The sequence below is a fragment of the Strigops habroptila genome, chromosome 3, assembly GCF_004027225.2.
Source record: "Strigops habroptila isolate Jane chromosome 3, bStrHab1.2.pri, whole genome shotgun sequence".
Taxonomy (NCBI): Eukaryota; Metazoa; Chordata; class Aves; order Psittaciformes; family Psittacidae; genus Strigops; species Strigops habroptila.
In genome coordinates, this window is record NC_044279.2 from 68,808,673 (window position 1) to 68,820,313 (window position 11,641).

The 11,641-nt window shown below is 39.5% G+C and overlaps 1 protein-coding gene across 15 annotated transcripts in view; it reads left to right on the forward strand.

Moving 5' to 3' along the window:
- Nucleotides 1-11,285, forward strand: part of CHRM2 (cholinergic receptor muscarinic 2) — a 95,466-nt gene extending 84,181 nt beyond the window's left edge. For 5 of the 15 annotated variants that reach the window (XM_030479729.1, XM_030479723.1, XM_030479724.1 and 2 more), the window contains 2 exons: nucleotides 1,920-1,964; nucleotides 5,972-11,285. In XM_030479729.1, coding sequence (XP_030335589.1) covers nucleotides 6,011-7,411 — 1,401 coding nt within the window. In that variant the 5' untranslated portion in view covers nucleotides 1,920-1,964; nucleotides 5,972-6,010 and the 3' untranslated portion in view covers nucleotides 7,412-11,285. Of the gene's footprint in view, nucleotides 1-1,919; nucleotides 5,512-5,971 lie in introns of those variants that run through there. The other 10 variants (XM_030479719.1, XM_030479718.1, XM_030479716.1 and 7 more) reach the window with 6 other exon arrangements.
- Nucleotides 11,286-11,641: the final 356 nt, after the last annotated feature.

Consider the following 11,641-nt stretch of genomic DNA (forward strand, 5'->3'; position numbering starts at 1 on the left):
TTTCTGCAGTAGCTGCCTTTCTATGCCTCTAGATGGAGATCCTATCCATTTAACTCTCCTGAGACAACTGCGTGATGCTTCAATAAGAGCTCCATTTTGCTTTTCATAGTCCATAGACCAAAAATTACTTCGTTCTCTGATTTCTGAGTTATAAAATTCTTTTGCTCTTAGTAACTAGATTTTCAGACCCCTCCCACTTCACAGCTTACCTGAAAAGAAAAAAGGAAAAGAAATGTTATTCCTTTCTAGCTTTCCACAGCAAAAATCTCCTGAACTATTTACTTTGCCTGAAATATAGTGGTGAAACCCTCTGTCTTTTCAATTGCCATTCTGCAAATTCCCTCCAGCAAATAAGCACCACTAGCAAGCTGAGGTGTGCATAATTGCAGGTGGGACTCAGAAGGAATGGTATGGACTATTGCATTCAGTCACTTTTACCATATGGGCGACCACATCGTATGCTTGCACCAGATTGCAGAGGAAAGGCTTGCCATATCTTCATCACGAGACTTGGCTATTTGCTTACTGTTTTGGGACCAAGGGTTCTTCATATGCAGTCCTAGCCAGAAGAAGGAGAAATATGAGTGAAAGTATCTCCTCTAGTCCAGGAGATAAAAATCCCTTTTTGTGGATCAAAACCAGTTAGCGAAAACCATGCTTAGTAAGCATATTTTTCAGGTTTGCTCGATGAATTATGATGCAGGATTTAGCTTGTAATGGTGTCAGCTGCCCAATGACAGAATGCAAATTCTCTCTTGATTACACAGGTCCCGAAAAACAAAGACATATCTGCAGCCAAAACTACACTTACAGAAAGAGAATAGATAAAGTGCCAAGTACCAGTGGATGACTATCAGCATAACAATAGTAATAGTAACAACAGTACCAATATAATAGAAATACATAATACCTTTGAGGAAAAATTGCTCTTTATTTGTTTATTTCCCGAAACTAGAGAGATTATTGGGGAGAGTTTGTTTGGGGTTGGTTTTTTTTTTTTGTTTGTTTGTTTGTTTGTTTGCTTCCCGCTCCCTCCCCCCACCCCCCACCCCCCCCCCCCCCCCCCCCATACTGCCCATTCTTTTCCTTGTGTAATTTTGAATACAAACCAGTTGGGTTCATGACACTATATTTACCAGTTTTAGACTATAAGAACAACATGAGCCAGATGTAGTTAATAGCTGTACAAATCTTCAGACCCTAACAATAGCACTGAGACAGCAATGTTGATGCCAGTGCTGCCATCTATTCAGGTACAGTTCTCTGCTGCTTTTGGATGAATATTTTTATTTGTGCTTGATTTCAATTGTTGTTAGTGGCACAGTGTTAGTTAACTTTTGTTAATGCTCTACAACTCTGATCTACTTACTGTTTCAAGATATGAGAAGAATTTTTTTATTTTGCCCTTAGGTGTCCTTCACAATGAGATGGGGAAAAATAGATCCAGACAGGACCACAGAATGTCTTTCTTTGTAGGACGTGTGTTGATTAAGAAAAACAAAAGTGCATGGAAATAATAAGAATGGACCACACCAAGGCAGTAACACTCTGCAAAGATTTTTCTAGTTACAAATGGAATGCAGAAGATAGATAGATAACTCATGTGGTGAAGATTTTAGTCTTGTGGCATTAGGGAATTTTCTGAAACTTATTTTTTACCAAAAGCCCAAACTAGATCTATAATGTCTCTTAAAGTCTGTAATAAATTCTGACTGATGTGTCTTGTATATTTGTCATGGGCTTAGGGGTTTGTTTCTCTCTTGTTTTTTTTCCTTTTTTTTTCCCCATACTGTGACTTTAAATGGTGCCAAGGAGGAATTTTAGAATCAAAGCCAGTGCTGCTAGCATCAAAATCAGTTCAGAAACAAAAAAATAAAAAAAATTATTGCTATACCAAAAATCAAATCCGTTTTACACAGGTTTGGACTGAAGAGGAACTGGATCAAAGAGAAGAAGCTTAAAAGGTATATTTTGCTTTTCTTTGAGAGTTGAATGCTGAAAAGTACTCAGAGTAGCAATGCACATAGGTTCCTGGGTAATCCCATTTAAATAACAAATGTAACTTTCAGGTACAGATCATTTGTTTCCTCTTTCATATTCTGACCTTTATATGGTTTCAGAGGATTCAAAGAAGCCATTAAATCGTGACCATATTTAGCTTCGCAATATGCACAATACAGAGGAAGGATTTGTCTAATAAACTTTGACAGGCATGGCATATCAGTCATTTTTTTAAATATACACATTTTTATAGTCTGTTTTGTGACAAATGTTGGAGATCAGATGTATTCTAAATTTAACATTACAATGATTGCTACAAGATTTGTTTGCACCAAAGGGATGGGATCTTGTCAAGGCAAGTGGAAAACACAGCCAGAAGGATGTAATACCTAAGTACCTCATGTTTCTTCTCCTTGCCCTCCTGTTTCTGCAGGCCTCCTCCTCAGGGTCTGCAATGGAATAAGAGGAATACACTCAACAACATCATTTTGCTTCTTCATACTCACTGTGTTTCCCTTTTACAATGAACCAGCTTACAGACTTCACCCATTAGACTTCTGTTTTGCTGTTCCAAGTGACTGCTAGGGAGGTAAATGGGGGAAAGTGAAGCTGACTGTGGCTGCCAGCATACTCTGTGAAGGTTTATTCCAGACTGTGACAGCCTGGACTATGTTACTCCTTTTGTGTGGTAATGGGAGTCCAGGTTAATCCACCGCTGCCCAGCTTCTGCCTGTCTACCACTCACTGCAAAAGGACTTTAAATCACACCAGGTCAAAAGTGCACATACCATGTTACCCACCAAACCCTCCAGTTCTGCCCCAAAACCGTGTCTAGTTGAGTGAAAGGAAGTGAATGAATTTCAGCACTGAATTCCTTAAATGGGAGAAACTATTGCACTAGAAATGTTTCCCAACTACATATCAAATATCAAACAATGAATTACGTTATATGTGGATTCCTTGGCTTTGGATATTTTTCATACAGCGATTCTGGTATTTGCATTCCACAGTCATGTGTATTTTAAAATATATTTCAGAAAATTAACTTGTTTGGTTTAGAGGTCACAGGAGAGATTTCTTTCCTTTTCTGGGTATTCTCTGTCTAGCAGGAAAGCACTTAGTATAGAAGGATAAATTATGGTAGCCCACAGGAGTCAGTGCCGTATTGTGCAACTCATACAAACACTCATGGGCTTGCAGAGGAGAGCTCTGTTTGTTCAAGAATAAGATCTGGTACTTCTCATAGCGGGAGGTCATATTACCTTAAAATGTCTCTGCTTGGTAGGTCTGCCTGATGAATAACATCTGTTCCCATAACAACTCCCTCTCCAGTAGGACAGATGGGCTCCATGGCATGACAATACTAAAAGTAGTCCACAGGCTGTCCTGTACCGAAGGAGCAAGTGACCACAGCAAATAGCACAAACCTCGCTACGAGCCTGATTCAAATCCTACTGGAGCCATCAGGAAAAGTCTGGCAGATTTCAGGGGGTCTTGGGTTAGAAAGCATGCATAACCCTGTCTCTGCTCCTATAATGGTAGTACAGTCAGTAGTGATGATATATGTCTTTTGAAATCAGAGGTTTCTCCAGCCCAATACCTTCTCATGAAAAAACAGCAAGACATGGTTCACTTTACAATCATATTCATGCAAAGGGAGAAAGTCATAGCAGGTATGTTTCTGCATACTAAAAAAGACATAATTTTCAATGTAATTTGCAGTCCCAGACTACCAGACTTCTCATGGCAGGAAAGTTTTGTGCAAAGAGAGATCACTGGGAAAGGGACTTCTCTGCTTTGCTTCCATTCAAAAGAACACAGTGAAATCCTGTTCCACACAGAGAAATCCTACTCCTAACAGGTAAAATTAGCTTTTAGCTTTCATCCAGCTCTTTGCATCTCAGATAATAAAATCAAGGCAATTCATACTGAATTACCAATATTTCCACTAGAAGTGAGTAAAAAATTCAGCTGAAAAGACATAAGAATAAAGTTTGCTGAGAGACAGTAATTTGGTTTCACAAGTATCAAAATTTTAAAATTAATTTTAGTTTTTCAGTGGAATGAAAACAAAACCTCTGAACATTTTCTCAAAATGAAATTATAGAGAAACACTTTTCATCATAAGGCATAATTTTTTCAGCTCTGATCCTCTCTCACTCTCTTCTCTTCCTGCTTCCCCTCTCATTCTCTGTCACCAGAGGTAGCTGCAGAGCCCTGGATCACAAACTTTTCAGCGGAAATTTTTTTGAAATTAGTACATCTCAGTGAGTGCATTCTGTTAGGAATGTTCATAAACAATTCTGCCTGGGAGATATTCTTAGCTTGTCCCAAAAATTTGATATGTTACACATCTAAACAGATAGCCAGCTGCTCAGCTGTGAGGTTTTGGGTCAAAAGCACACAATGAATTGCTGAAATGACAGTCCTATATATTAAAAATGTCTGGGCTATTCTCCTGTATATTTTTTTGCATGGAGTATAAATTCTGTTACATACCAGAAATAACAGTGAAAATACATTGCTCCATTTCAGTGACCTTAATTGTGTATGTCTGTGCATCAGTGGGTTAGTTCCAGGGGCCAGAGGAGGATTCCTTAATCCCTGATATATAGAGGAGCCAAACACAATGGATTTTTTTGTCTTCCTTTGATTGCACCACCACTTTTAAAATCTCTGTCTTAAAGAAGTTATGCCTTGTGGGTGGGGGAAAAGCAGAATATTCCAATTAGGAACAACCTAACTTCTCTGTCACATCTGACCTTCATGCCTCAATAATCCCCTGAGCACAGCTCATAAATAATGAGTGCCCAGAGGCTGACTGTATAATTCCAGTGCATTCTATTGACTTCCAGGGGATGCACAAAAGGATAGCATGTATCCTGAAGGAAAAAGCGTGTGCTGTTTTCTTGGTCTTCCATCAAATGTATGTTGTTCGTAGTTTACTCGCTGTTCATTGAATACTGACAGTAGGCTATACAGGGCACAAAAATGGTTGCTGTGCATAAACAGAACTGAATTTTATCTGTTTCTTTATCTATGCCTGCTATCAGCATCAGAGCTGTTGTAGTTTTATGTGATACAGTTTAAAAATACTGTGGTTTGAAAAAAAATAGAAAAGTACAAGCAAGCAATCATCAAGAGATAAACTCATCATGTTAAAAAGAAAAACAACCACCCTTTTCCCAGGTACACACAGTCAAAAGGATGTAAAAAATAACCTTAATCTCACTGAAATGGAAAAGAATAAAAATAAGGATCTTACACATCGAAGTAGGTAGCCACATGCCTAACTGAGGTAAGTTTACTAATTCTATGGACTTCAACAGACCTACCCTTTTCTTGTTTATTGGCAGACCAATAACTTTAGCTTGATGCAATGCCAAAATCTTTGCAAGTGTTGAAAAAGAAAACTACATTGTAAGAAAATGAGAGGGAGACATGACACAAACTTGTTCCATAAACCTCACAGAAGCATACCCAGGTGGAACATGAGAGAACAATGGAAAAGTAAGTCACCTTCATGTGATCTGTCCCCTGGTAAATCACATCTTCACCTCACGTTATAAAAATGGCACACCCTGAGGACTGGACTTTCTTATTTGGAATAGGGTTTGAAATGGTCAAAGAGGTAGGAAAGAAAACAATATACAGGTCTGGTTCCAAAATTTTCAAGTCAATACTAGTTTTATAAGAGGACATAGAGAAAAATGCATCTGAGAACTTAAAAATCTAGATCGGGATTCAAATGTTGTGTCTTTGTCACATATTTAGAGGTACCCTCTTGGTATGTTGTTCCTAAAGGGACATTATATTTTGTAAGCTGCTTTCACTAGCCAAAATTGACTGGTCCTTCTGAACACACCTTCTACCTCTAAATTCTTTCCAGGTAGTTTCTCAGGGATCCATTTCTTAAAGGCAGAGGGACTAATTCCATGATTGTATCTGTTTTGTTTTCTTTCCTCTGCAGGCTTAAGTGATAACTGGGTAACTTGTTAGCAGAACAGAAATGAATAACTCCACGTACATAAATTCTTCCAATGAAAATGTGATGGCTTTGGAGAGCCCCTATAAAACTGTTGAGGTGGTCTTTATTGTCCTGGTAGCAGGGTCTCTCAGCCTAGTCACCATAATTGGGAACATCCTGGTCATGGTGTCAATCAAAGTCAACAGGCATCTACAGACTGTCAACAACTATTTCCTGTTCAGCTTGGCCTGCGCTGACTTGATCATCGGCATCTTTTCAATGAACCTATACACCCTTTACACTGTGATAGGGTACTGGCCTTTGGGGCCCGTCGTGTGTGACCTCTGGCTGGCTCTTGACTATGTGGTCAGCAACGCCTCTGTAATGAACCTCCTCATTATCAGCTTTGACAGATATTTTTGTGTCACCAAGCCTCTGACGTATCCTGTGAAGCGGACCACTAAGATGGCAGGCATGATGATCGCAGCTGCGTGGGTGCTGTCCTTCATCCTGTGGGCCCCTGCAATTCTCTTCTGGCAGTTCATTGTGGGAGGAAGGACTGTCCCAGATGGGGATTGCTACATCCAGTTTTTTTCCAATGCTGCCGTCACTTTTGGCACTGCCATTGCAGCCTTCTATTTGCCCGTTATCATCATGACTGTCCTTTACTGGCAAATCTCTCGAGCCAGTAAGAGTCGGATAAAGAAAGGGAAAAAGGAAGCTGCCCAAAACCAAGATACAGTTTCCCCCAGCCTTGTCCAAAGTAAAATAGTGAAACCAAACAACAACAACATCCCAGCCAGTGGTGATGGGTTGGAGCACAGCAAAATTCAGAATGGAAAAACCACTGGAGAGACTGTGATGGAGAATTGTGTTCAAGGGGAGGAGAAGGAGAGCTCCAATGACTCCACCTCTGTCAGCGTGGTCGCTTCCAACATGAAAGAGGACGAAGTTGCCAAAGATTCCAGCCAGGCTTCTGCCTCCCAAGACCACCTCAAAGTGGGGAACTCCAAGCTGACATGCATCAGAATAATCACCAAGTCCCAAAAGGGTGACTGCTGTGCCCCCACCAACACTACTGTGGAGATTGTAGGCACCAATGGGGAGGAGAAGCAGAATAGTGTAGCCCGGAAAATCGTCAAGATGACAAAGCAACCAGCCAAAAAGAAACCACCTCCTTCTAGAGAGAAAAAAGTGACAAGGACTATTTTGGCTATCCTCCTGGCCTTCATCATCACCTGGACCCCATACAATGTGATGGTGCTCATCAACAGCTTCTGCACATCCTGCATTCCTGGAACTGTATGGACCATAGGTTATTGGCTCTGTTATATCAACAGCACCATCAACCCTGCTTGTTATGCGCTCTGCAATGCTACCTTCAAGAAGACCTTTAAGCACCTTCTTATGTGTCATTACAAGAATATAGGAGCTACAAGGTAAAGATAATAATAAAAATAATAATGGAAACGGTGAAGAAGTTCCAAATTAAATTAAAAAAACCCAACTAGATAAATGCTATAGCACTTTATGCTCTTCTACAGAATGTGCAGTCCAGGATGTTAGTGGAAATACTGACATGGGGCATCAGCTCCATTCCTGAGAACTACACTTAGAAACATTTTTTTAAATTATTGAAAACAAATCTTGAGGACATAGAGATGTTTGAGGAATTATTCAAGTATGTGGACTGGAGGCACAGTTCCTTGCTTTCTGCAGGTATTCTGCAGAAGGGCTTTAGAGTCTGCAATTTTTGGAAATTCTGTGTAAAATCCTTGTTCTTCTCTTTTATTTTTACTTTTTTTTTAGTTTATTTTTCCTGTGTCTGTTTAATATGTCTTCATCTGGGGGAAAAAAAGAAAAAAAAAGCAATTTTAACAATAACTGTGTGGAAGAAGCATGGGAGTTTGGAAGATCATTACATATTTGAAATGAATCATGGTTTCTAAAGCTCAAAGTTGTCTAAAGCTTTTTTGTCACTGTCATGTTAGAACTTTAATGTTAGGTAAATGCTGATGAAAGTTATTTTATGTTGTTTATGACACTACCATTTCCAAAACTGCATCAGTTCTGAAAGTGTGCTTACGCTCAATGTGTAACCGTTGCCTAACCTGTGTATCATTCAAAGTCTGCTGCTTGCCCCAGTTTAAAGGGCTTTTGTTCATCAATTCCTTCATCCCCTCAAGACAAAAGAGAAAAGGCAGTCTTTTCCAGATTGCTACGTCCCAAGACTATTTCAGCATCTGTGTAAACCAAAGCTTTTGAGACAATGTTGTTCACTTTGTTTGTCATGTAACATCCACCCGTAGATCTGTCTCTTACTTCCATCAGCTTTTCCTCTTTTTTGTACCTTACTTGTCCAGGCCATAAAAACTGAATATCAAAAGTTCTAAATTCAAAGATCTCATCCAGTCAGCTGCCATGGTGGCCAAGTAAAGGGCCTCAGCTGAAGAATAGAAACATGGTTCTTACTAGAAAAATTGATGTTATATGCTTTTAAAGTTGGATGTACAGGCGGAGAGGTATGATGAGCTCCACAGAATGAATACTCAATATTAGATGGCCATGCTCTTGACCAGTCAAAAAAGGATTCATACTCATTTATTGAGGAAAAGCATAAATGGACTGATGTGCCCACATGGATCAAGCTCTGCCTAACCCCTTAGGGTGAAAGCAGAGTCCTTCCTGGGTATATCCTGGACAAGATGTTTACTTTGGGGAAAAGCTGTTGGCTACATTGCCTTTTGTAGCAGCTGGGAGCAATATTTTGACTGTAAGCCAAGGGATAATGCTAATAAAAAGGCAGAGAGGAAAACAGTGATTACACAAAACCAGATACTGAAATAGTCTGGTTGGGGGGCTGGCAAGGATCAAGTCAAATACTATCTGCGAGTCCACACCAGCTTAAATTCCAATTCTTTCTGCCTGGCAAATATTTTACTATTTCAATATTTGATATTTAATGTAGCACAATTGAGCACTGTGTGGACAGGACAAAGTTTATCAGATTGTTGAAAACAGCAATTGTCTGAGTTATGCATATTCTAGTTACCTCCTTCTTAGTAACTCTAGCTTCAAGGCACTATGATGGTACACATACAGATTTTCTTACTCCAAAAAGTAGCTTGCTGCACAGACAGTGTCCTGGGGGACTGTCTTCTGGAGTGAAAGCCACCTACCAAATAGGACACCAAATTATTCTGTTATTTCATGTTACCACATTAGAGTCTTCCAAAACACACTTCAAAATATCAGCTTTCAAGATTACAGGGAAATTAATCTTGCTGACTTAAAATTTACATTTGACAAGCTTATTGGAACACAGTGGCAAAGCACTTTGGCAATCTGACAATTTTCATGTTTCGAAGTACAAGTTCCTAGTGGAAAGTGAAAATGAGGGGGATTAAACTGCAGTAAATTAAGGCTACATTAAACTCAGGATTAATGTGTCTTGATATGCAATCATTGATTTTATACCCCTAGTGATTTCATCTTAATATATCTAAGTGTCTCCATGCAGCCAAGGATCTAATTTTACAACCCTCACTCACCTTGAGTCATATTTACTATCACTATTTTCATCTTCCTTCTTGTAAGAAAGAATAACTCAGTGATAAGGCTTGCAAAACTGAGTGCTGCTTGTCTTTCAAAACTACATTCACTAGACTTATCTTGATAGGCCAAGGGAAAAACTTGCATGATTACTTCTAGATGATTCATTCTTTTACAATGTAAAGTAATCCAGATAATAACCAAAGATATGATGAAATCTCTTCATTTTCTAAATCTTACTCCTTTAGAAAAGTTTCATAAAAGAAACAGACCTGCTTCTTTCTTTCAGCAAGTGCTACAGGTGTTAATAGTAGCGGTACTCAAATTGGTAAATAATGGGGTTTATATTGTTATTTAATCTTTTAACTCCAGTTTTCCAGCAGGCATGAAGATCCTTTATTCTGACCTTTGAAGCTGCCACTTGTTCATAAATTATTAATTCCTCTAACAGCTAAGGACATTTCTATAGGTTAAGATGCGCAAGATATAGATTACAATTGTACTTTTTCATCATGTAATGCGATGACATTCAAAATACTATACAGAAAACCAAATAATTTAGGGCCCACATTCATGAAACAAACAAACAAACAACAATGACAACAAAACAGGAAAACCTTCAGTTTGAAGCTTCCTAACACTTTTCCCTAGCATCACCCCCACTTCTGATCCCAAAGGACAAGATGCTTTGTTTTGCATTATACTATGTTTAAAAAGCTTGCAGAACACACAATCCTGTGTGTTTCCACCTTGTACCAGCTCAATGAAAAAATATTTCTGTGGTACATCCACATTCACAGCCAATTAAGCAATGTAAAAATAGATGACATAATGCACCTACACATGTATGCACAGGCATGCAAACACACAGCATAGTTAATATACATGGAAAATAATAATCTAACATTCAAGGTATTGCATGAGATGTTGTTTATGTTGTGTTCATTGGCAGCTCGTGGGAGGCACAGAGCCAACACTTCCTCATAACACTGTCTACGTCCTCCAGGAGGCAGAGAGGTGGCAGAGCCTGCCTTCAGATTCTGGGAACCTCTCATGTCCTAAGCTAGTTTTGGCTCAGTAAGACAAAAAGTGGGATAATCTTTCAAACCCACAAACTGATTTATTCTTCTGAACACCTTTTGAATTCTCATGTCTTTCCTTTGTGTCCCAAACCACGTTCACCAGGTTTCCCTTTCCTTCTGAGTGATAGTTCTGCGAGATCTAGATGTTGGTCTTGAAGAGTAGCACTCCCTGGGTACCTCCTCTGGCTTTCCTGGCTGTCACCTTCGCCCTGCCACCCTAAAGGCCCCAGGTGGCCCTGCCGATGCTGCCACATCTTCACCTTGGGCTTGGCCAGAGGATCGCAGCAGCACGTCCACACCATGTGCTGCTCTGGCCACTTTCGTTTCACATAGAAATTGAGAAAACTGCTAGTGACTCATGAGAAAAAAATTACCCAACAAAATAACAACAAACTGCAGCTAGCACTTCTTTCCTGCTCTTTTTCTTCCTCTTAATTATTTCCAGAAACAGGCTAAAACTGAAAAGGCCCAACCAACCCTTGACAGCAACCCTGCTGCAGCAGGATCTGTCATGTCAGCAGCCCATAGGGTGTGACTTGTACTGTCACAGGCCAGCCCTACCTTCACTCTCCAGGGAGAGAATAACAGCCTGAAGATATGTCAATCCAACTGGCACCTTTTCTGAGTATTAAAGACATCTGCAGTAAAAAACAGAAAACAAAAGAACGAAAGAATGAAAGAAAGAAAGAAAAAAAAGCTGAATTAATGCTGAGAAATCTGTTTTCCAGTAAGGACAGAAGCTAAGAAAACATTCTGTCAGCCTCCTTGCTGTTTGGGATTTTCATTTGATCAACTAGGAGCCATGACGATCTGCTCACAGATAGCACAGTGTTTGAACATTGCCTGATGAAAAATACTCCAAAGGCAACAAATACATCTATATAGGACAGATTGCTTTTTTTTTCTTTCTTTTTTGCCTCACAAATGCTGATGGTGAGAGGAGTGCTCAAATGGACATCAGGAATGAGGTTTTGGCATTCACTAAGCAAGAAGAGAAAATAAAGTGTTAAATCTATCAGCTCTCGGTTGTGGAGAAAAA